The 27,364-nt window shown below is 37.6% G+C and overlaps 1 protein-coding gene across 3 annotated transcripts in view; it reads right to left on the bottom strand.

The window, feature by feature from the left end:
• The window catches only part of CADM2 (cell adhesion molecule 2), a 570,185-nt gene that overhangs the window by 57,545 nt on the left and 485,276 nt on the right, over positions 1-27,364 (bottom strand). For all 3 annotated transcript variants that reach the window (XM_083855090.1, XM_083855089.1, XM_083855091.1), the window contains exon 7: positions 8,938-9,116. In XM_083855090.1, the coding sequence (XP_083711216.1) occupies positions 8,938-9,116 (179 nt within the window). The remainder of the gene's footprint in view (positions 1-8,937; positions 9,117-27,364) is intronic.

The raw sequence follows: 27,364 nt of genomic DNA on the forward strand, positions 1-27,364 counted from the left end.
ACTCTTTCTGTGCGCACACATCCCACCCCCCCCCCCCCGACCAAAAAAAATAAAAAAATAAAAAAATTCAAAAACCTCAGCCAGAATTGCACTGAGAAGAGAGAAGAAAGACGGTAAAGAGAATAAAGAGATTTTTCCAAAATTTCCTTTTTATGGGGACAGGTGTTGAAGCTAAATGGAGGCAAACAGATTGCTGATCTCTATTTTATTACAGTTGCTACCTCCATTTTTCTGAGAAATTCAGGACAAATCACTGAAGTTGTTTAAACAACTCCAAACTCCCAGCAATAATTCTAAGGTTAGTAAAGAGAGATAACAGGGACTGTCGTTTATTCTAAATAAGTTTATTTCAAAATAAAACCGAAGGGTCCAACACTAATCTGAAACACTTTATCACAGTGGGATTGCTGGATCTCATTGAAAACCACCTTGGGAAAGTGACTGGCACTGCGCAACCTAAAACACAGATTTTTGCACTTCATGGCACTTACTCTGACTAATACACTTAATTCTCATATTCCTATCACCAAAATACACTACCTGAGAAAATAAGGCCCTGTCTTTCCAGCTGTCAATCTCTTATGCTCGGTTTTGTTGGGTTTTGGTTTTTTTTGTCCTCAAAAGAGTTCTATACATGTAGTTGGATTCCTGCCATGGTTCTTTGGCTTTGTAAAACACATAATTAGGAATGGTGGGATCTGTGCAATATTGTCAAGACCTATTTTTGTTAAAAATAAGCTCCCCTTCAGACTGGCAGATATTTAGTACCTTAAGTATCATGCCACCAAGCAGGATAATTCACCAGTGGAAATTATGGGTTTTTTAAAATAAAGAACTACTGATCATATCTGCTAATTTATTTTAAACAAAGTGATGCACAAAGCAGTGCAAAGAGATTTCAGTTCCTGCTCCAAAATGATGAAAGTCATCACCATGGACTCTCCTCCATCAAGCACTTCAACATGTCAGCATCCCCCCATCCTCCCTGCTTCCCACCAACCAAGGGTTGGGAAACCTGCAGAAAATGTAAACCACAAAACCACTGGGGCAAAAACAAATCCACTGGTGCAATGACCCACAGTAATATCTGAAGAATAAATGCTTTGCCCACTCCTTGAGTTTTTCCCTGCAAAACTTTATTCTTTATTTGAAAGAACACTGAAAACAAGTGGAGAAATGCTTCATTTTCTTTAAAAAAATGCTAATAGAGTACTCTAAGAAACATGTTATTGAATATTTCTCCTTTATATAACATAGAAATGCAAGCTAAGACAAACTCCAGAAACATTCGCCAAATAATTAATAATTAAAATTTTAAAGAGAGGAAGTAGAATAATCAGTACTAATAATTTTTAATATAAAGTTAGGGATGTTAGAAATACTGATGGTTTGAGATAAGCTAATAATCTACTTCTCTCTGAGCCTCCATGCTCATCTTCATATGTGATCAGAGACCTCAGATATAAAAGTTCTGAAAGCTCTCTAAGAGAGATGCATATTTTTTTGCAGAAGCTTTTCTCTACCCCTCTTCCAAGGCACTTACATCTATCTCCAAGAGAATTCACAATCTCAGCTGGAGCAAAGCACAGTTCTGATGTATCACCTGGCATGACCAGTGGTCATTTTATGCAATATCACTTAGATAATGTTCTGTTTTCTTTCCTGAATGGAGTGAAACACTGAGGAACCTATTCCCCAAGGAAAGGTAAGTTATGGAAGCACCATATGAGAAAGACAGAGACAGGACACCCTTATCTGCATTTCACCACCTGATGGCACAGGAAAGGCTTCAATTTAGGAAAATCACTAAGCCACTTTAATATTGCCCTTATGGTTTGAGTTTCCTGCATACTAAATGATCTAGATGGAAACAGAAGATCATTAACAACTGCTAGATTGTAACTTTATCATCAGCCTCAAATAAAATTACTTAGTTAACATTTTCTTAATGAAGAATGCATATGATGTTCATAGACATGGCAATTTTACAAGCATGGCATCTCAAAAAAAGAAAAAGAAAGGTAAATTGAAGTAAAGTTCAGGAAAACTGGGGGTATAAGCAATAGCAAAGGATGAAAAATTAGAGAGCAATCTACTACAGCTAATCAGTGATAATAAACTAAACAGTACTGAAAGTCAGTTAAAACAGTCCAAAGAGCAAGAGTGACATATTTGGTATATCCACACAATCTTTTCCTTTTCAGAAATCTCATTAGAACTATCCTATCAGCCAATGATATGAGCACAAAGAAAATCAAATATTTTCAAGCATAGTGCGTTATTAAAGAAATTCTCCAAATGCACAAGTTATAGAACACATACAATGTGTATTCAAATAGGAAGGAACTTTACATATTAGAATATATTATTAAAGGTTATATTGATCTATTTTATATATTGTTATCGCTCCATTGTGAAAGGGCTTGAAGAGAGATTTCCTGCTGCTGAAATACTCTGCATTCAATTTCAATGATTACTCCAGTATGAAATTAAAAAACAAAAAGCCCCACCCTCTTATATGTTATATTAAAAATCACTCCATTTAAAAAGTTTCCTTTAATGAGAAAAAAAAAAAAAGTATTTCAATATAAAAATGTAGAAGTGCCAAACATATTCCCCAGAAGTGTTAGTGTGGTTTGGAATGTTATTTTCTTGACCTTCCCGAAATACTTTTAAGCTTATCTGGAAAAGAAATTTGTATCTTATTTTTCTAAAGTCACCATAAATGAAGAAAGATCAGTTCATACAGCTTGACTATACACCCCACTATTCAAGTATTTATCAACAAAAAGCAATTTCAAAGTAGCTGCCTTGAGAGCGTTCAGGGATAATAGCTGGACAATTCATCCATAAAATTAAGCCAACAACTCCACCACAAGTTTCTTGACAGGCTTCTCATACCTGAAAATGTCAACTAAACACTATTCTTCTTCAGCCCACTAACAAAAGCTCTATTGCATGATTTCTTAATTCATCTGACTGCAAGAAATTCATCTGCATTAAAGTCTGGACCACCTCTTCTAACCCAACCAAAAAGTCGGCTGGAGAAGTCAGCTTTAATGCTGTGGTAATGATTTAATGCCTTAATGTCATTTTATAACCTTGATGTAAAATTGGAGAATTTCAACACAATTTGAAGGGCTATGCTTTGAAGAAGATAGCTTGGGGGGAAGGAAGGCTTTTGAGACTGAGCAAGTACTCATGAGCATGCTTTTATTTATCTTCCAACCGAAAGCCCAGGCTCCTTGTTTCTGCAAGTTATCTTATGTACTTTTTAATTTATTTTTACTTCATCTGAAATGAGAATAAGAAAAACTTTTCACCTTTGTTTTAAGGACTCAATACTGAGACTTCTTTCTTTAAATTCAAACAACGATTTGAAAGAGAAAAATCTCAAAACTAAAAGGCACACTTAGTCACATACAGTGAATTTCTAATTAAGTCCTAAGAAGTTTTCTGAATCTCATATTCTTGATATGCCTTGATTGCTCTAAGGGCAATGTTGGTTTTTTTTTTACCAAATCCATCCATTATTGCAGCTATAAATGTTATTATTGTTACATCACACCACAACTCTGCTCTGTTCTCTTTTCGCAAAGCCCAAGCTTTGCTCACATAAAGGCAAGGTGTTCCCACAGGCAAAGAAAGCCTTTTCTCTGAGGTGTGTCTAAATGAGACACTTTAAAGGAGGAAACTTTTTAAAAAGTCCAGTCATCTCAACTTGTAGCATCTTAACACCAAAACACAGAGCAGCCAAGATTATTGATGAGTGTGCTGCTCCACAAGGATGCTGCTTTCTTTCTTTCCCAAAATTTTTATGTGTTCTTTCTTATATGTTTATAAAAAAAGACTGCATAAGATTTACCAGAGGTCTGCAGTGATAATATTTGCAAGCTGAAAGATTAATCACCTATTCATTAAGCCTAATTTTGAAAGAAAGCAGAATATATTCTCAGGGTTGTTTTTTTTTTTTTTTTTTTTTTTTTTTTTTTTTTTTTTTTTTTTTTTCAATTTTCTGCTCTATTCAGTTTCTACTTTTATAGAGACAGACGCACAAGGGAGTTAGAGAAATACAGGAAAGTAAAGGCCCCCTATGAGGACATCAAAACAGAAATGAATTATAACAAAAGATCTGATTGCAGGCAAATGAACTGACAAAGAAAAAATAATCTATAACAGAGGTAGAAGAGTGTTTAATTTAATGTGTTTTGGATTCCACAGAGTTTCCACCAATTAAAAACAAACAAACAATGAATTTATACAGATGTACAAGTGCATGGTGCTGGAATTATTGTTGGGCACAGAAGATGAATCTCTATAAATATATTTAGAGGTAGGATTTAACAAACTAAGGTGTCTGGTGCAGATTTGGCATATCTGTTCCAGATACGGAGAACAGTCAGTCACAGAGATTTAGAACTAGACCAAAAAAATTAAGAAAAAAAAAATGGGGAGGAGGGAGAAGAGACCATGAAAGAAGTAGAATGGATAAATGGCAGAGAATTCCAGGAAATGCAGAGTTTAAGATCACAATTAATGAGAAGTAGAGACCAATGTGGAAATACTTTAGAATCTACTGAAGGGCAGCAGCAAATGTAATTTTAAATGCAAACTTCCAGCACAAACAGCAAGAGGCCAAATAGATTGTAAGGCTGGAATGTGAAGAGATCAAGCACCAGGCTTAAACAAACAAAAGAGAATACTTTTTCCCTCAAAGCACATAACTAAATTCAGAATCTTGTTGCCACAGGTTACTGTGGAAGCTAAGATGACAAATGTTTTGAAATGGGACTGGACAAGCAGGTGGAATATAAATAATGCTACAGTTGGGAAAGGTGCAGTGGGACTTCTGGTCTTACACATTGTAGGAGATCATCTGTTTGAAAGCACATTTCAAAATACTAATGAGGTTGTAACTCGGTCTTTCAGTTGCTTTTATTTGCAAAAAAATAGCTTGCTCAAGGGAAAAAAAAATAAAAATGAGAGGCTGAAGACAAAGGAATGTGTCATGCCACTTTTTATTCCCCAGAGATCCTCAGTAACTGGCTCAAATGCTCTCCTAGTTAAAATCTGGGCAATAAGAACTGCCTTGGCCATTCACAGCTGCTGATTCACGTTCATTTCCACATTGCTCTTCTAGAGAACTGCTGCACAACACATTATAGCTCTGAATATTTCAATTAATTTAATGCCTGGCTGTAGACTGGCAGATCAGGCTATTTCACCAGGGTACTCCTTTTTCAAACAGGGCTGCAAATTATCAGCTGCTGCTGTTTGCATTAAGGAGGTTTCTCACTGATGCTCTGTCACTCACCCAAGGTGGTGCTGAAGTGAGTCTTTGGCAGTGACACCCAGAGGTTGTGAACTGCTCCTCCAAGCACAGCAGCTGTGTGTCTTCAGGTTGATTATGATGGAACACCTCCTTCCTCAACCCCAGCTAAATCACTGCAGTTATTACCAGAGCTCTGCGAGCAGAGTCTATGTTTTTTTGGGTTGAGCAACACGAGTTTGACAGTTTGCTCTGTTTGCCGGTGATTAATGATGAGTATTTGGACAAAGGTAAACAAAAATTCTTAATAAATTGGAAGAGAGTGAAAATTGCCTGGGGCCCATTACCAAAGAAAGGGTGTAATATATCTAGCCAGAATGTGCACTTCTAAAGCACTAAGCTTGCCAATTAGAATACAGAAATGACAACAGCTACAGGCATTAAAGCCTGTGCCTTTGTTACTGCTTGAAACAAATGTTTGAGCAAACTACATGTCTTGCCTTTGTGCTTCTGCCTATAAACTCTGACTTTGTACCCACCTTCCTGCTTCACAGAGTACTCTCTGACATTTATTATTAACAATAAATGTTAAGAAAAATGAAATTAGCAGTCACATTGATTCGGCAAAGCAGCACGAGCATATTTAATAGCCCAAGCCTTTAACCTTATTCAAATAGATTCAGTTTCTCTGAAGTCTGGTTTCTTTAATTATACAAAAAAAAAAAAAAAAAAAATCTAAAAATAATTTTATGTTGTCAGATACTAATTGTATTGGACAGATTTCCATTCATCTGCTTACAGCAATATTTATTTTTCTGCCATCACTTAACATCAAAACAGTATTACCTCATCATCACCATTCACAGGGGAAAAAAAATACTACTGAATAATTTTGTGTTTAGATTGGTCCAGTTAAAGGCATGAGACACTCTCTACTTGGTTTGTATAATTATTATGTATAAATACTTTGCTTCCTCCTAATTTCTAATTGTGATAAACTCTGATTATGAAAACTGGCCATTTTTAGCCAGTGTTCTCTCTACACTAAAGCTGCCTAAATCTTCTCTGAGTTAGGAAGATAACTTAAAAAAGTTGAGAGAATTAGTAGATTGAGTATCACTCAAGATAGGGAGATTTCTTAGTGGGAGGAAAAGAAAAAAGGAGAGAAGGCAGATGAAGCTCTTATACCATTAACACCAGAAAGAGATAAAAATCTGCTGAAGTGAAAAAAAAAAAAAGAAAGGAATAAAATGTATAGAAACCGCAGTAAATATAAGAGAAGGAAAGCTGTGAATCATGTTGTCCTTCCCTGCCTGTGCAGATGTCCACTGTTTCCTCACACAAGCTGGTGTGGGAAATCTGGCATGTCCCTTGTCTTAGAAACCTGATATTCAAGGTAAGAAGTCATATGATTAATGAGCTCCAACAACGGAGTAGGACAAAAAATTACATCAACACGTTAAGCACAGGGGAAGGGATGAGAAATCAAATTCCAGATATATTTAGGAAGATAAAAAAAAATACATCCTCTATTAAATAGAAGGATGCATCTCAGAAAATGATAAAAAGTAGGTTTTCTAGCCCCCAGAGAGAGAGGAAAAAAATATATTGTATAATTTTAGGAGGATTATGGTTCACTAGAGACATTCATGAATGTAATGAGCTAAAGAAGGGGTAAGGCTGCTTAAACTTATCTATACAACCGATTGTGCCACACTTGATAAAATAATTGTGTCAGTCTCCTTTGTACTTAAAATAAACCTTACAACTCGGAACCCCAGTAAGTTGTTAAGTACTAAACATCATCTCATGCTCTGTCACATAACTCTGATTGTTTCAGAAACCTGGCAAGCACCTGACATTTACCTTCTCTAGTTCCAGCGCCGGAATCGCAGAAATGCAATTAGGAAAACTCGGGTACTCATAACAGAAAAGGTCAGCAATGAGCAAGCTAAACCTGATAACATGCCTAATGTGCTGCCAAACATAACAGAATGCCTCCCTGATAATGAATGATTTTACAGACTGCCAGGAAGTTGATGCAAGATAATCAGATCAACAGGGGACATACCACTGTGCGAGAGTGGGAATGGTGAAATATTCTTTGATAGAGTTCTATAACTGATGGAAAAAGATCCCCCATCATGAAAGGCTGTATTTTCAGAAATAATCACATAAATAAATTGGGCAGAAAACACAAATGACAGAAGTTGCAACACATGGTAAGTGCAAGAAGCCATTACCTCATCAAAGGCAGAGCACTTTGTGCCTGCAGCCAACAACCACCACACCACCACCACCTCTGGGATGCAAAAACACATTTTTTTCTTTTCCTCTTCTTGTAGCAGACAATGTAAATAGAGGTTAGAGGGTTTAGTTTTTCTGTTTGTCTTTAACACAGAAATACTCACGCAGCAGTACAGGCTCTGTGTTCCTCATGCAAAGATCTCTCCTCCTTACTTGTCACTAATCCTACATAAACTAATGGTGAACTTTAAGAAAAATGAAAAGTAACTTAAGTGTTTCTTTTGATAAATGACATTTCATCAACAGTGCCAATAAATATCTCATTACTGAAAGCAGCACTTACTGGAAGTTTTATGCCAAATACCTAGAGGCAGGTAAATCTGTAGTGAAAAATGTTTCTGAAACCTTACAACCACCAAGGAAATGTATACGTGTTGTAACTGAGTTCATCACAAGCAAATAAAATCTACATGACTCTCTTGTCTATTTAAAGACTAAAATTTACATGAGATTTTTTCATTTTATTTTGTCACAGTTATAAGAAATTGCATTAAAAAAATAGAGGGGAAAAAAGTACCATCATGAACTAAAGTTCTGCCTCTATATTCTCTTATATTAAAATTCAAATTATGGCCATCATAACCTTTCAGGAATTACCTGTGATAAGTTGACATCATGTTTTGAGACTCCTAGATCCAAACTGCCAGGCTGTATTAAAGGCAAACGCTAATTTTATATTATAGTTTCCCCTAAAGCTGATTTATATCAATCTATTTCATGATCAAAGTAGAAGGCAGCTAGTTGTTCACATGACACATATTGTTACCTAATTTATTAGGGGAAAAAAAAAATCAACAAAAGTACTGTAATTTAATATGAACCTTCCTGTTTTTCCATTTTATTGGAAGTAGTATAATGCATTTAGGACATGACACAATTTTGAGGTCTGACTGTAATGATGGGCCAGGTGATATCAGCTGTCTTGTATGAGCTGAATTTTCTCAGTAGCAGGCTTGTGTGAATTATCCAACGTCCTGCCTTTGGTGGTCTATAAAAAGCTAAGCAGAAAACCTCAGGCACACACACATCTGTCTGATATTACTCTTCATATATCCTTTTGTAACCAGCTTTATCTTTACAGCTGGGCCTGAGGCAAGTATTTAGGAAACAGTGAAAAACAGGTGCTTACTTAGCAAAAAGTTCACAGCATAAATGAATACATTTTGTTTAAACTGTAAGAAGAGAGGCATGCCAATAAAAGAAAGACAACACAGTCCCCACAGACAGGCGATAGCATCGATAAATGCGCAATTACACTTCCAAATTTTCTCGCTGTTCTTCCCATAACGGCCATGGGCACCTGATTGTATCAGCTGGAGGTGTTAAACCTGCATGGGATGCACCAAGGAGAGCACACTCACCATGTACTATCAGGACATATTCTGTGCTGTTCCGGCCAATGGGGTTTTTTGCCTCACATCGGTACGTGCCATTGTCTGTTTTGTTGAGGAAGCTGATGCTCAGAACCCTGCCATTGACAACCATTCTCTCTGGATCTGGAAGCTCTCCACCATCCTTTGTCCACAGGACTGGTTCTGGCCTGTTGGATCAGAGTAAGGCATTTATTTAGACACACGAAACACGTGTATGCAGCATGTACATCAGAAATAGCAGCATCAGCAACTCAGGAACAGTCACCCACCACCCACCACCCACCACCCCAAGAATATTGGAATTCCTGGATATAATGAACTGTCACTTTTACAACCTTACCATGCCATGTGTGAACTGCTAAGGAAAGTGAAAGAACAAGCAGAGAAATAAGAAAGAAGGTAAATAAAAAAGGAAGCAGGATGGTACTGCAACAGGCCAAGATCTTTCCTAAATAATAATAATAAAAAATAGTTCCCATGAGGTTTCAGGGCCCACAGATGCTTGGCAAGGTAAGTGCAAATAGGATGATGTGGGTGTAAGTGGTTTGTAAATGGATTCTTAAATTCCTTAGACGATTCATATTCACAAGTGAACTCGAATGCACTGAGTATTTTTCCTGAACCAGGTGTATCAGTCCCAGAGTAGCACATGTTACACACAACCTAAACTTGTTTCTCTTGCTGCATTCTGTCACAGCCCATCCCTTTCCCCACCTTTTCTTCATCCTCCCCTTAAACAATTCCTTGTTCCACATGCTATCACAAGCAATGTAAAGTTTAACTGGAAATCCTGGACTGTCTTCTCTTGTCTCCTCTTTTGCCTGATGCACTCACATCAACCAAGCCACAGGCAATGCCCTGGCAGTGATAACCCCCCAGGCAAGGTAAGGGCACCACAGAGCAGGGAACTGACAGCCCTGAAGCTTCACGCAGATCTTCCCACTGGCAAGGCAGACCTAACTCCTTCCTAGAGACTCTCCAGCAGCTCCACAGTCCATGAGACCTGCCTAACAGACAGCAGGATGTATTTATTACTGGCATGCAGCCTTTACTTGTGTGTAACAAGATATACTTCCATTTACATGAGGGAAATCACCAAAAAGACAGACCTGTAACTGAGAATGAAAGGTTGGTTTACTGAATCTTGCCTATGTAACAGAGCATCTTTTACACCAGTCACTTCAGCAGGATATTCCCAGCCTGGGGATTTAGTGCTACCTTGCTTGTAGCTTTATGCAATATAAACCACATATCAATCTCTATCCAAGCATGCCAGTTGTATGACTCAGTAATAAACCAGAATATAATACAGTGTTATAAAATTAGCACTTGCCAGGTTAGTCACTGGTCCCACTCAAGAAACACTTAATTTCACTAATTTGAAGCAGGTGTTTAAAGCCTATTACATATAATAAGTGCTGAGAAAAAGAATTAAACCTAAATACTTAAGGAGAACCATTTAGCCCAAACGTGGCCTCATAAACAGAAAAATAGTTCTAATGGCTGTAATGACATGATTTTTTTTTGAGTTAGGCGACACATGTAAACAGAGAGAATTTTTCTGAAATGCACTTACTTGCATAAAATTCAAATTAGTCTTTAAAGAAAAGTATTTATTCTGAAATAGAATATATTTACGCACATTTTAGTAACATTTTGGATGACACTCTGTTAAAATGTTGTCAAAATTAGTACCTAGACTGTCTATTCTCCAAAGTTTTGATTTTCTCCGGGAAATCATAAGCTCAGAGAATAAAAGCCAGGATTAAGAACTGACGGTGTGACAGGCCCAATTTATGCCGTATCATAAATATATCTTAGTCCTCCTCCTAAATTCATTTTCATGAGCTGGTACTCATGCACACATCATACACAATGTACACACTTCCTTTCTGTTTAATGCAAGCAGAGAATCCAGATGTCCACGCTGGTGTAGAAACATTGCCCTACAGAGCTCCCAGCATTAAGGTGTGATTTGCTGCGATATGTGAAGGTGGATTTGTTCAATTTTCCGGCCAACTCCACATTGTTTCCCATTTACCAGCTTACTGTGGCTCTGTAATCCCAGGAGTGGGGACTCTGAAACACTTCTGCTACAATGTGCACCATTTACCTGCATAAATGGCGTGTTAAAGCAACTTCTGTGCAGCGGTAATTTATGGAACTTAGGTTTTAAATTGAAACTAGATGGCATATCCTAGGGGAAAACCTATAGGATAACAAATAAGTATGAAATGGAGCCGTAGATATAAATTATTCAGGGAGCTCTGTCACATTGTAATACACCAACTCCAGTCTTATACAGAGCACTTAGCTGTGGTTGCAAAATGATGTGCAGCAGAAAAGCCAGGGCTTAGAGAGAGGCAGAGCAGAATTCTCTGGGTGCTGGAGAAGCTGCTAATCAAGAGAGAATGTTCAGCCCTGCTGTGCTGTATTTGAGGCAGCAGCAGAGCAGTTCCTGGGCAGCAGGGCCAGCACATCCTGGTGGCTGGGAACAGCTCTCCCTGCACCTCACCTCACTGTGCTGCCTAAAGCAGCAACTCTGTCAAACCACAGAAATAAATCCTGCCTGCACTGCTGGGAAGCCTTGAGACACTTGGTCTAAACAATTCACTGGCGAGGCAGAAGTGAGCTAAGAACAGGAGACATGCTTGTGCACCCAGGCCAGCACGTTGCTGTGGTCAGCAACACTGGGATGGCTGTTGAAGGGAAGCATGGGAATACATCCATCTCCTGCTGTCCATTCCTCCTGCACTCTGCCAGCACCCACAGGCATCTTGTCAGGGGTGCTGCAGGCCACATCTCTGTTGTGTCTACTCATCATTTAGACCTGCTGCCTATAAAAATATCTTTTGGAATCTACTTATGATGTCTGTCAACCCCACCTCCTGTAGTAATGAATTCTGGAAGTTCTGCCATGCCAAAATGATATTTACTTTTATCTGTCTTGCACTGATCTCCTAGAAGTGGCAATGAATATTGCAGGACTTTATAAGCAACACTCCTTCCTATTATAACCTTGCCGTAAGTTATGACAGCCTAGTACTCAGCAGGCCTGTCTCTCCCTCTTTTTCTCTGTTTATTGGAATTTGATACCTTCTGAGATTATCAGCAGGGGAAAAAAACTACACAAAAAGGGGTAAAGGAATCTTAGCTTTAGAGCACATTGGGTATTCTTTGGTAATTGCCTTAGCACCTTCATTATCCAAAGCTGAAACACCTTTCCTTCTCTTCACAAGGCACAGACAAGTGTGAATTCCCCACAGTTTACCCCACTGAAACTTGTCCACAGGTGCAGACCCAGACAGAGGTTCTTGCTCCCACCCAACATTTCAAAAGGGATACTTAGGTTTGACATGCTAAAACACCTGGCAAGTATGTACACTCCTAATGTTGCACATTTTCTCTATCACATACATTTCTAATTCTACAGAATTTCAGTGTTTTTGTTTTTTTTTAAATACTAATGAGTTGTCATAACGCTGTCAATTCCTACGTCAACTGCATCAAACAGGGATGTTTGTAAAACCAGTACCTTCCATTTGTGCATTTCCTTAGAAAAAGGAACTGGTTTTTGGTATAGAAATCTGAATTTATTAACAGTTTCAAAACCTGACATAGAACCAACAAAATCCGACATTATTTTCCAGTCAGCATGAAATGGGATTGAAATGAAGGTATAAAGTAGTGGTGGGACGTTACACAATGATTCATGTTTTATATTGTGGCACTTTTCTTACAAGTAACTGAACAAAGAAATGGTAAATACAGCAAAACTATTTTCTGGTCTTGAGAGGAGAAAACCTTTTCTTTCAAAACAAGTCAGAGAGAAAAGTAAACGCAAACTGAAATATGTTGGAAAAAATAAATTAAACCCCACATCCTTGATTAGAAAAGAACACCTAAGCACTGCCTTACCCTTTCAACAAGTGCTTACAGAACATGAAAGTCAACAGTTGTATTTGTCTACAAAGTTTGTTGTTTTAGTTGAGACCTTTGAAATTACACAGAAGTATTTTAAGACAAGTTTGCTAATTTTCTTTCCTTTTTTCCATCCTTAACCAAAGGACAGTGATGTTTCAGAGCTTTCTTGTAATTCTCCTCTCTAGTGAGATCTTTATATTTAACTATAACATTTAACTTACCCTTCATTTAAAAATTATACATCTATTACATTATGTTTTCTTTGTGAATGAAGTGAATTTAAGCAATGCAATCCATTTTCACTTGAAACTCCTTGGCTCTATGCATTTTTGCTGCCCTTTTATGATTTTTGTGTGCAGAAAGGTCATGTACAAAGTGTTCCTTGCTGAGTCCTTAGTAAACAACACTTGGACAAACTATTAACCCATGACAATAATACAGAATAACCTTTTCATTTCCATAAGATCACACTCAAAAAAACTCCTGATCAACCAAAAAAAACAACAAAAAACCCAATGCCACCTTTTTACATGCCCAGTCTCACTGTGGATATTACCATCCAGCTGGGTATTTAAGCATCCTGTCAGGATTATGTAGCCAAGGTGGGTAAAAAGCAAGATGGAAGAAGAATTTGAGGAACATCAACAAGAGAAGTAAATTCATTATTTTGATTAGGGTCCTCTCCAACAATACCTTTTAGTTCTCCAAACAGGGGTACACTGGGATTCTCTGAAGTCCAAAAAAACCATCATCCAGTGGATATGCTCAAATGAATAATGGAAAAGGTATCACAAGATTTATCAGAGTGTTTCTTGTTGAAAACCTGGTGCAATGTTGAAAGTCATCTAAGGGAATGATTGCTTCATTAATTTGAAACTTATAGTTCCTTCGTATCAAGAAACTGGATTTTTAGCTTTGTCAGTTAATCATCCACTTGAAAATCTAAACCCTGGGGGAACCTCTTGTTTATCTGAAGTCTCAGTCTGAGGAGTCATATTGGGATGAGCTGGTTTGGGAGCATTTCATCTATCAAAAACATAAATACGCAGAGTCTCTAGCCTTTCATAAAAGGCTTGGATAGATGGATTTTATTTTATGAGATAAGAACTCCCTGTGATTTTCTAGTTCTGCTAAACCTGAGTAACCTTGACAGTTTTTTTTTCTCCTCAGAAGAATTAGTAAAGAGTATCCTAAGTAGCTTTCACAAAGTTCTCTTATTTTTTAAGAAAGAAGCTTTGAACCTCTGAGTTTACTGTTATTATATTTGCCTCTACTTCTCTCTTTTAAGCATCTCAGCAGACATAATGTAGCCTGAAGATATTTATAATATTCTATACTAATGCTTTTTAAAGGGTCAAGAATTAAATTACCAAAATACATTAAAAAATGAGGTGTCAACTAAATATAGATTTCAACTTTTTAGATCATTAAAATTTGACCAGAATTTACAGCTATAAAGACAACAGGAACAACAAAAAGTGTTGAAGAGAGCTGCAGTGTATTATGTCTTTGAAAAAGGTGTATAAATAATAAACATAAAGAGGTAAAAATAATCTCAAATGGTGCTAATATTCATCATTTACAGGGAAAAAAAAGAGAGAACACCAAAAAATAGAAGAAAAAGGATAGCAGAAGAGGAAAGCAAGCAGCCAAAACCCAAACACCCTTCATTCCTTACCTTTTGTCCTAGACAGATAAAGCCTTTGCTTTGTTTATCTCAACTATACTCAGGTGACAGACCTCCCTGCCCCTATCTTGCTGTGGATAAATCAGGCAGTCCTCTCACTCTTGCTGGATTACAGGTGCTCACCATGCTGATATGAGAGACTAAATTTGCAGCTGAAAGTCCTTATCCCTCAGCAGATGGGGACAGCAACTGATTAAAGTGAATCAAGTGTCTTTCCAAAGCAAAGATATTTGTGCTTCTACCCAAAGATACGAAGTGTATCTTGTTAGAGGGTAAAAGAATAATTTTTCATATTCATGTTTCCTCCTGTCTACACTCTAATATTTCCTTGCTACTGGTATTAAGGTTCCTTTCAGGTCTAAAGCCTTTGCCTGTGGGAAGTTGGCTGTTCTGTTTCTGCATTAATTATCTTTTTTTTTTTTTTTTTTTTTTTTTTTTTTTTTTTTTTTTTTTTTGGTATTTCCACTCATCAGGCTAAAAATCCATCTCTTTTTTATCCTTTAGTACCTTTAGAGTCTAGGAAACCCTTTGACATAAGGCTTTCCACCTTTAACACAACTGTGCAATGCTGCTGCTCTCTGTCTGGAGAGATTTTCCCAATTGATCCTCAAGCCATTAGAATTGTAACCTCTTTGAAACCATTTACATCTAGTTTTTCCCTTTGTGCATATCATGTACCCCTTCCTCCCCCCCAAAAAAACCCCTCCACAAAACAAACATTTCCTTTGCTAGTCATTTTCAAGAAGGAAAGGCAATATCAGACTAATATTCTGAAAAGTGCCTAATCCACATACATATGTATATATATACATATATATATATGTGAAGCTTCTTACCTAATTCCAGTATTATTCACAATCTTCTCAGAGAAGTATAAAAACCCTGCTGTGAATAACATTTTGGGGAATGGCTTTCTCATAGTCATGAGACAGATCAACAAGAGAACTTATGTGAAATCAGAGGACAAGTTATCGGTGAATTGCATCAGAAATATCCCTTGTATTCTACTATTGTGAGCAGCAGGGAGGCTACAAATGGAAAAAAAAAAGTTGGACTAAAAAGAAAAAATAAACTACAAACCCATTAAAAGTCTGTGAGGGAGATGCCATTCTATAGCCTGTCCTTCTGGTATCCCATTTCACACAAATCTCTCCCACATTTGTCATACACTACACCTGCTTTCAAACTTCTGAAACTTCTGGTGTCTCATTTCATCCCTCCTCCATTTTTTATTTTTATTTTGTTTCCTTTCTCTGAATCTGATCACCTTCCCAAACAACAGATTGGGCACTTCTATTCCATTATTACTTGTCAAGACCTTTCTGCACCAGGCAAGCAGTTGCATCCATGAAAGGCAAAATTTGCTGAAGTAATTCATTTATGCCTTCCAGCACTTATGAATCTGGAAGCAAAAAACGGAGGAGGAAGAGTTTGCCATATTTCCAAATTTTCAAGGCCAGGCCACTACTTAGGAGCAAACAGAACTGAAGAACACTGTTTAACTTATGTATACCATAAAGAAGACAGATAAACCTCTTTTAAATACACCCTCAGGTCATGGAATGGGCACTGACTTATTTTTTTTTTTATTTTTCACAATAAATCTGGAAAAAAAAAACTTTGACATTTTAATGCATTTTTAGCAGTTCAACTCAAAATGCCGAGTATTTTGGAACACTTTTACTAGCCAGCTAATAACCACCATTTTTAATGTGTATTTTAAAGTCTGAGGCTCAAAACATCTTAAATTCAGAGGAAACACCATAACCTCTACAGTTTACGAACAGCTTTAATAAGACATCTTTAGAACCTTATCTTTAAAAAACAATGGCTTGTATGGCTATACTGTCCATTTTATGTCACCAGTTTATAAATAATTTATATTCCTTTTAAATTTTAACCAGGAAAAAAGAAAAGTCCTCCACAGAAGTATAACATGTCTTTCAAAAAAGAATCCTGAGGCTAAAAAGGCAGAGGGAGAGGTGCAAGCCAGTAGAGCAGCAGGAAAGAAAAAGAAAAAACAACAACAACAACAACAAAACACACCCAAAAAAACCCCAAGCAAACAAACAAACAAAAAAAAAAACAAAAACCAAACTACATTAAATAATCTTGTCATAAATCCTGCTTCACTTGCTGGGGAGCAGAGGGCTTGCAGGAGTGATGGTCACTGTGACCTAACTAGCAATAGCTCAAGGACAAAGCAGGAGGAAACACTTCACAGGAAACATCTGCAGGTTGGCCACAGATTAGATAAGGTGTTTTCCAATTCCTAAGAAGTAGCAGGGACACTGTTTTTGGAGCAGAATTCCTGTACCCAAGGCCTGATATGGGCAGATTGCACAATGCTGCACCTGCTCAGGGGGATGCACGATGTATCATCTGCCCTTCAGCAGGTCCCACAGGCAATGGATAAGACACACCTAATGACGTGTCAGTAATTAAAGAAAAGTGACAGCCTTGTTTTTAGGAGACTGTGCATGACAGCAAGGGGATTGAGACCTCTGGAAGGTGCATCTCCCTTCTTGCTGCAGCAGGGGAAAGCAGCAGCAGCAGAACTGTGAAGCTGCCCCCTCATCCAGAGAATGGAAATCCAGCAGAGCCAAGTACCAAACTGATGGCCAGGCAATCTCACACAGGGGAAGAAGTGAGGTCCACTCACAGAAAAAACAATGATGCCTTGAAAGCTTCTTTAAAATTCTGGAGCTGAAAGTGCTTTGGATCAGCACTGGAGCACGTCGATAATATACGCCCTTCCTCTGTTCTGCCTGGGATTGGTGCCATATATTGATGTGCAAATTACAAAGACAAATCCCTTTCCTTTCACTCTCATAAACTGAGACCTACACTCACAGATAAGAGCAGGAAAGGGAAGAGAGGAGAAACTATATACAGATAAGTGAATATAAAGAATTATTGTCACACCTTCCCTTAAAGATTTTACCACTGTTCCTAAAGGCTTTTTTCTTTCCTGTCAGGGTACAGCTGAAATGATAAATGGTGTGTAACAGTTTTCATCACATGAAAAATTGTTGATTAAATATTGAAATCTTAATGGCCTGGTTTCACTACAATTCCAGCTCTATATGTTTCTAATTATGTAGTCAGCATTCAAACAGCTAAATCTTTGGACTTCCTATGCTGCTGTTTACACCTTGTTGATTCCTTCTTAACCTTTAAGAGCTATTGAGAAATTAGTAGATTATTCTTTTTCATCAGCTGTAGGTAAAGCATGACTATAGGAACAAAGGATGATGGAAACTGCCATGGATTAAATGAACAGTATCTGGAAAAAAGTGTATTTCAAAGACATGCAAATGTCAGCAGTACTAAGATAATATGGTGCTCAAGTGGATGCATCAGAATGGCTGCTGAAAATTACTGGGATTAACCAAGAACTATGTTCTTAATGTTAATGAAGTAGTGCTGGGGATAGGAAAGCTGCAGCAAAGCATAATGATAGGATGTGCACACCTTAGTTACTATGCATGTCATAGAACAGAGGAAAATAACATCTTCTCATCTGGCACATCCTCAGACCTGTTTCTAGCACTGTCTCTTTTCACACAGTTTACAAGCATGCTGCAGCCCCAGCCAGGGGGGCAAGCACTGAGGAAAATACTGATTTATCACAAATAACAGAGAAAAAAATAGCAGAAAGAGCTTTGGCATCGCTGATTTTAAATGCTTTACGTTTTCATGTTACAGGACTAAGAAAGGTACATTTTCTTAAGATAGCCTGGTTTACACAGGTTAATGCTGAAGTGCCACATACAGATAATGGTTGGGACTGCAAAAAAACGAGAAGCAGCCAGTAACTGCTGTCACATTTTCAGTTCCTTTTTCATTATGTCTGTTGGTCATATCCTCAATGCCAGTTAAGGTCTGAAGGGTATATCATGGAATTAATGAGCAAATATTATTACGAGGGTTTTTTTTCCCTTTGACAAGTCCTGATTTTCAACTGCTTAGATATTTCAGGCTGCCACACTGATGGATGTTCACACACCTAATTTGCACTGTTTTGAATTTGCCCTCACTGTGTCCTAACATTCACAAGAAACTTTGTCTCTGTTATTACAATAAGCTGAGAAATCCCATCTAAGAAACGCCAGCTGCGTTCTCTGAGCTAAGGTCAAATGCTTGCTGGCACAAGAATCAAAGAGGAAAATGGAGAGTGGCTGATTCATTTCCTCTTTTTCTATTAAGTAAACAGTTGAAAATCTCATTCACAGTTATTTGCTTGTCCAAATACTACTTGTTTGAAATCATTTGCTGTTGATGTAAGACACAGCCAAGGAGAAGCCTCATTAAACTAAAATTCCTTCCTGCACTTCAGGTGCAGTGACAACACCCAGAGAGCTGATAAAAGTACCAGGGCTGCATCTTGGATGACAAGCAAGGACTTCAGTGCCAACCCTCATTAACCAAGGTATGCACTTCTTGACTTTCAATGCATGTAAGAACATTGTGAAGTTTGGGAGATGAAGCAAAATATCCTCTTTTTACCAGATAAGAAAGCATTATTAACTAGCCATTTCTAAGATCTCCTGTTGAATTGTGTCTTCTCAGCAAGTAAATATTTGCTGCTATATACAACAGTTATAGGAGCACCAAAGGAATGAAAATACACCATAAACTTTTTGTACCTCAGTTACTTTTTTCACCAGCGTCAAAAAAAGCTGATGTTGAAGCACACTGTATTGAATCATAATGAATAATAAAATGTTTTATGCTTTTGAGATAATATAACAATATCCTAACTATAATACGGAGTGAACTTACAAGCATTTGTATTTCAGAGCTAAGTTCTATACCATGGTTTGTGCCAATTTCTTTTGCATCTAAAAATAACTCCTGAAATGGTAATACAATAAAGCGGAAATTTGAGACAAACATTATTTACTTAGAGAAGTTTGTTTTCTTTTCCCCAATGTGCTATTATCTCCAGACAGAGGGAAGTGCTTTAGTTCACACAAACTCCTCTCACACAGAAAATAATTCATTAGTACCTTCCTGGTAATAATTTTAGCACTGTAAAGGAGATATCCTCGAGCTCTCCATGGGATCCAGCTCCATTAGCATCTAGTCCCAGCAAGCCACAACAACCCATGTTCAGCTCAGCAGAGAAGGAACAGCTGCACTGAGTCAGACAAAAAGTTCAGCTAGCCCAGACCCTTATCTCCAGCACCAGGGATAAGCAGATGTCTAGGGAACAGGCCAAGCACAGATCTCAGGCATTTCTGATACCAAGCACAGTTTAAAAATACTCTGTAAACCTTAAGGACTTGCCTTTTCATGAACTTAGGCAGTTTTCCCTTGAATCATTGTGAATTTTCACCATCTGTCATATCCATCGACTACAAACTCCCAAAGTTTACCAGTCATTTTATGAAAAATTATGTCCTTGCTTGGAAACAAAGCTTGTTCTTAATAATTTAACTTACTCTAAACCACTTCTATTTGTAGAGAGAATGAACTAGCAGTCCTTAACAACTACCTCTGTATCATTTACTATTCTGGAAAGACCTGTAATGTTTCCTTTCTATACTAAATAGGCCACCACAAGGTCTATTTTCTGTGCCCTTCAAGGATTGTGTACAAAATGTTTATAAAATAGGCTTTTCCCACTGCAAAAGGAATTCCAACCCCACAAAATTTTGCTTTTATTCAGATGTCTGCTAATCCTAGTCCTTTTTATAAATTTTAGTATTTCAGAAGCTCAGATGTAAATTCTATAGACATGGACATTCTGGGATCTCTCCTGAAGTTCTGTTCTCCTGATCTAGCCAGGAGGTTTGAAGCATGAAGTTTCCTATCACAGCTCATGCTCATTCATCAGCCTCATGCTTGAATTCCCTTTGAATGCTGGGGTAAAACCTTCTGGTCCTGCTGACTTCCTACTGCCCATTTTTCCTCTTTGTTCCACAACCACCTCCACAGGCCATTTAAAATTTGCTGGTGAGCACCTGAGAAGAGAGGGCATCAGTCTGTAATGTACCCAGTTCCCTCTGCCACAGAAAACACGGATGTAACAAATCCATCTGGCTTCCCTGTAAACCTTGATTCTCAACTGATCCTAAAAAAGTACTAACAAACTTTCCATTATTTAATAAAAAACCCCTCTTTTTATTTTCAAGTTTCTTTTCTAGTCATTCTTTAAATACTCCTGCTTTTTCAGTTGTTTGGCTTACTGAATTTTTATATTTAATCTGCCAAGGTCTAAGAATCTTCTCTTTTCTTTGGAAAACAACTTCAGCTTTTCAAATTATAGCTTTGCCCTTCTTATTACTTTGATTTCTCTTCTGTTTAGCCTCACCAACTTCTTCTTCTCAAGGGATTCTGCTAGGTGATATGTATTGACCCTGTGGTTCTAAACTCTTTTTTTTTTTTTATTTTTCTGACAAAGTCCTCAGGCTGCCTGGAAAGATTTAATTCTCTTAGCTGCACCTTATAACTCCTTTTTAACAAGATTCTTCATTTTTACGTAGTTCCCCTTTTTGATGCTGATTACCATATAATTGCCAAGACTTTATTTTTTGCTTCTAGCTGCAAACAGCAAATAAATACTTTTTAAAGAAGGAGCTGAATGAAGATGGTGCTGAGAGCTCCCTCAGTCTACAAAACCTTTTAGAAGATTCTAGAAATTGTGTGTATGAGGTAGAAAGGTAGTGTATGGTTATTTGAGAGCAATAGATAGTAAAAACAAAACAAAAACCAAACAAACCCAAAAAAAAGAAATAGTAAGTAGAAACACTGGTTTGTCTCCCACTTTCCTCCCTCCCCATCATCCCTCAGGGACGCCCACACCCCTTTCCTACCTCAGGGATAACACAATCCATCCCACCAGCACTTCTTAACCCTTGGTAAACCTTCACAATTCCATCTTAAAAGTGACCAATCCAGTGTTCTAAGCAGGAATAAACCACAACAATGGGAAGAGGTGATCCAGGTGCAGGAGCAGGGGTTGTCCTGCAGCCCCTGGAGGAGAATATTCTGGAGCAGTATTCTCCTGTGCAAGACTGCAAATCCCAGTCTTTCCTCAGCTCTTAAATAATGTAAGTTTTGGAAATGGTTTACTATGATGCTTACAACAGTATAAATGTGGAAATTTCATTTTTAGCCAGCCAAACTTAGGTCTGAGAAATCACCAAGAGCTTCCTTGCAACGCAAAGTCAAAGACTACCTCATCCAACCAACAAATAACTTGTTACACTAATAATAAATTAACACAATCTATATTATTTCTCTTAACTGTTTGCTGTCACACCTGTCAGAACACAACCCCATTTATCTTGTCATCTCCATTTCTTCTGAGGTTGTGCTCATCAAAGAGCAGTGTTAAGCTCTTCTAGAAGGATGGTGTTTTATCCTGCTAGCTTACACCACATACATGTTCTCAGGGTACTCTGCTGTTGTAAATGTGGGGTAGAAATTCAGATATTCAATAAGCTGGTGCTCCCCCTGACATTGGGTGTTCCACATAACACCCGCCACACAAACTCCTAAATTGTGAAACATAATCAGTATAATCAGCATGATTTACACTGAAAAAGTTATACTAATGTACCTCTTTGTGTTCTACTGCCAGCAGTTGATTTTAAAACTCTATAATTTTATGTGTAACTGTAGCTAAACACTTGTCCACAGAAACTGAAGCATCTAAAAGGCAGAAGATCACATCTTCTCCCAAAACTTCTTTCTCATGTTTTAACTTGCAGTCTGGCACTTACTTAGAATTACTTGCTCTGTATTTCAATTTTATCTATTATTCTATTCCACAGGCCTTTTTTATTTTAGCATGTGTTTCCACCTGAGAGCAAGGAAAAGAATTATTTCAAAAGCCATACACATGCAAAATGGATTTAACGAGCACTAAAAGTGCTGCGTGCAGTTGTTTTTCATACTGTACTTTCTGCACTTTTATGGGTAAACACTGCAAAAAAAGGGATGCTTAAAAAAGAGGAAAAGCAATTATTGAATTGAGTCTATTAGGCAATGTGATCATTTTACAGAACACTAAAGGGGAAGTTCTTAAGCACTGCAGGAGGCTTTATTGTAAAGTGTAATTTTCAGACAGCCACTAATGCTCCCACCTGCTTCTTTTTGTGTCACACTTTTTATAACACCAATTTCCCTGCTTTCTGAAAAATACTGGGGAAAAGAAAAATTACAAAAAAAAGTATAGAATGTCCCAGCTGCGAAAAGAAGCTACAAGCTCCCAGAAGGACAGGATGTTTAATAGAAACCCAAATTTAATCTATTGAATATACATACTGTATCCCAGCAAAAATGTTATCTGCTTCATCACATGTTATCTACTACATCATGGCATAATTCTACAGTGGAGGTGCAATGTCAATGAAATATTGGTGTAGAAAGTCTCAAGCTGAATATTTACACAATCCTTTAAAATAATTGGCTTTTACCTGCAAAGACAAACTACCCCTATCTGGAAAGTTTCACCAGGCAGATTTTTTCCTACTATTCATATGATATTCTACATAAGATTTTACTGAAAATGAGCACTCATTAAATATAACGTATAATAGATGCACACTCTAAATCAAGGCAGGAGATATCATTAGCATGAACTCCTTCAAAATTACAGTAATTCAAAAATTGGTCAACATTTCTCTGTGGTTGAGAATAACCACAGGAAACAGAGTGATTGACATCAGCTGACATGGGATATATCACATCAGATCAAATTAACAGGAGGCTGGGCTTGAGTTAACAATCACCTACTCAAACAGAGTAAGTTCCTTCTGGAGAAATAGAAGCTCATACTTCTCCAAACAGAAAGAAAGCATACAGACAGCCTAAATGGGACAGAGATACAGAGATGAAAAAGCAATGTTTAAAAAAAAAGAAAAGAAAGACAAAGAACATTTCAAGAAGCTGTAACAAGGGTGAAGAGACAGGCAGGACAGAGATACCAGTGGTATTTGCAGAAGACAGGCTCTATCTAACTGCTGAACAAGCCAAATTCAAAGGAAGACAACTTGGAATGGACAGAGAGCAAGACAAAAGACAGGAGTAGGAGAGCCTGAGCTATCCTGAGTGCTGTTCCCAGTGACAAGGAACACAGGGCTGAGCACTGTGAGGAGGGTTTCTTACCCTTCTCCAAGTCTATATCCACAGGTACAATACCCTGTCCTGTGCATGTAGGCATTTAGTCAAGCACATATTTACGGCTTGCCCAAAGCCGTGTGTGATGTGTCTCTGGAAATTTCACTGTAAACTCAAGACTGTTGAGAAGGCAAAAATCAGATAAAGATATTTCAGCTAACGCTGGTTCTGGGATCAAGGCAAAGAACACCAGGGAAGCTCCTGTTTAGTTAAATGCACAGCAGTTTTGCTCAAAACCATCTGCCCCTCTGCTATGAGAAAGATCTAAACATAAAGCAGTAAAACTCCAGTACCTAATACCTAAATTCTCTCCTTTCTTTTCTTTTTTTTCCACTTACTTGATTTCACTTGTAGATGGCTCTTTCCAGAGTAACCAGAGACTCTTACAATTCAGGATTTCTTATGTACAAATGTGTATGAAGTTTAAGGGAGAAACACTTTGATACCCCATTCATGTTTTGCAAGAGTAATATTTCATTGTGGATATGGACAAATCCATCCAATTTTCCAAATCATTAATATTTATTGATACAGCCTGAGCTTCCAGTTTCAGCTGTGGATTCATTCTGCATGGTGATTTATAAACACAGAAACATGGATGCTCCTCCAGATTCATTATGATAATTCATATAGGCAGAATTGATACCAGCATTCCTTTCTAGGCTGCTAGGTACTCACGACACAAACCCAGACAGCAGTGAACAAAATCTATGTAGAAAACGAGATCACTTCTTACAGAAATGAGATCTTTCTCCACCTCACCTGCCAGAGAAGACAGGAAGTGCATCATATCAAAGCAGGACAGAAAAAACTGTTCATGGACAAAAGGCTGTCCATTAGACTAATGATTCAGAGGCTAAACCTGCCATTAGGATGCAGTTTCAGAGCAATACTGGCAAACTGCTTACATCAAAATGTGAATGGCTGAATGTCAAGTGGGTTTCCACAATTTTCTGCCCTGGATTCTGATTCACTCTTGAGCACAGGTTTGTGCTAAGGACTCACTGTTACAACTCAAACCAAGGATGAGCTGTCTCCTGAGTGGGATGCTGTGTCACTCCAAAACACTCTTGGGAAAATAGGGACTGTGATCAACGTCAGACATAAAATACATACCACCTGTTTGTCAGTTTTCAACTTGGGACCTTTTGCTGCATCAGTTCCCAGCTGCAAATTTGAGGCAAGTGAATCATCTAATCATACAAAGGTATGGTAAAAAAAAAAAAAAATTAAATATTTGCTAAGTTCTCAGATACTATTAAAAAAAACCCCAAAACAACAACAAACCAACAACACATGAACAATATGAAAGAATTCTAATTCTCTCTTTTGAGGGTATGCATCAAATAAGACTTACAGATCATTCACAGCTACCAGTCATAATTAGTGTTCCACTGAAGGAGTTAAGAATCCTCCTCAAAGGTTATATTCTGCCACAGTTTTCAGGAAGAAAATTCTTATCATATTTCTCATCATACAAGGAAAATCAGGAAATTCAAATGTATCCCTCCTAGTATACCAGGATACTCCTAGGAGTATCCCTCCTCAAAATGCCTTCCTCAGGTTCAGATCTCTTTCCACTTGGAATTAATCTAAACTAAGGCAAGTATTCAGAGGAAGGAAGAGATTTTCTGTTCTTTTCTCTACAATACCTGTCACCCTTAAGCCTGTGACAAAATGGTTCATGAGATAAATGTCAGTATAATTTTTTCAATTACCAAACATGTGAAAACTCTGCAGAAATGGCAGGAACTGTAGGCGAAGGAGACAGTGCAAGTTGTCTACTCTGACTCTAGCAAGTCTTTGGTGATTGTGTCCAATGACTTCATTGTACCAAACTGGGATGTCACTGCCACCTGGATGTTTGTACCATGGATGAAAAACTGGCTGGGCCATTGATGGAGCTGAAGGAACATTCTACCCAGGGGATGGCTAAAAGCAGATTTCTCCAGGAGTCTATCCTGGGTCCTGTTTAACTCTTTAATACCAAAGACCTGGTGGAGGTGGTGGGATGTGTTCATTAAACTGGCTGTACTGATGCACCTGAGGGGAGGCCACTGCTCAGAGGGGCTTCTGTGGCCTGGAGGAATTATTATCAGTATTTGTTTCCATCAGCCTTTGCAAAATGTTTGTCTCACTCAAGGGAGTCTTCTATAAACCAATGGTAGAAAAGACAGGGCACTCTGTGGAGACACCACACACATAATTTACAAGGACTTTTTTGCCCAAGCCTGGCTCTTTGGTGTGCGCTCATTATTAAAATGAACACCTTTTCTTACATTATAATGTTTATTTGTCCATACCTCATACTGCTCTGTACAGATCAGTGTTTGGTTTTGATTGTGCTTTTGTCTATAACTTTCATGAGCTCACGAAGCGAGTTTTCTGAAATAAAAATAATCCCTATTTATCTCAAGCAAGGCCAAATATTCACTTTACATTAGTCAACCAACTGTACTATGATTCCCCTGAGCTGCATGGAATGGAAAGGCATTTCTCTAAAGCACATAGGAGACAGCTAACTCTCTCTTTGTTTCCTGTGCCCTAATTATTCCATTATATTTTGACGTCCTTTCTCCTGAAATGACACTGACTTAAAAAACTCACATATTTCATGCATGCTTTGATGAGAGTACTGACAAAGAATATTAAATATTGAATTTTTCTTTCATTATGGGTCAGTTTTTGAATTTACTTTTGGGGCAGTTTTGAGTCACTAGACTATACTGTTAAGATACAACAGTGTATAGAAGTTACAGCTTGCAATAAGAAAACATTGACTTTTAAAAAAAATTGTAAGTATGTATGGCTGTAAATGATCATTTTGTTCTTTACTTTTTATATTTTTTACAGCTACCTCATGTTTATTTTAAAATGCTCAAAATACTGCCAGGCAATATGATTTCAGAAAAGTCCAGACATTACATGAAAAGGATGTCTTTGATTTCTGAAGTTTAATTACATTTCCTTCTTTGGAAAATATACAAAATCTCGGAAAAACTATATTATGCTAAAAGAAGAAATAAATTACGAAGATTCAATGACACCTTACAGATATATTAGGCAAGCTCACTGATTAAAATGTTACAGACTGACAACTGTCCAGAGATGCAGCCAAAAACACTGGGAAAGAAAACAGTGCTAAGACCTGAAAACATAAGAGATTCAATATGGTTTCAAACCACACAACAGCAACTCCAAAAAAGGAGTGTTGTTGAATAGTGATATCAAGTACAGAGTATCGTGACCTCAGTTACACAGCGAAATGGCTAAAAAACATTTTTACCTGCAATTTGGAGGGAAAAAAACCCACAAAACACAACAACCCTGGACATCGATATTATCAAAATTGTCAACAGGGTGAAGAAATCAGCAACGAGTCTTGAAAAAGGCAAGACTAATCTAATACCTATTCAAAGCTTTCAAAAAAAAAGCCTTTTAAATTTGGTCTACCAACTGGGTATTTATCAATTGGACAAAATCCTCACAAATGCTGTATCTCAAGTTCCCTTAAAATATTACACATAATAGAGCATACTCCTAGAGTGTCATGTTTATCTGTGGTAAACTGACGAATATATTTCCTTTTTTCCTTCGCATCAACAGAAGATTTTAATTGAAAATGCCATAGATTTATTCATACAAAATTCCAAATACCAGCCTTCTGCTGCT

Source organism: Zosterops lateralis (assembly GCF_965231275.1).
Source record: "Zosterops lateralis genome assembly, chromosome: 2".
Taxonomy (NCBI): Eukaryota; Metazoa; Chordata; class Aves; order Passeriformes; family Zosteropidae; genus Zosterops; species Zosterops lateralis.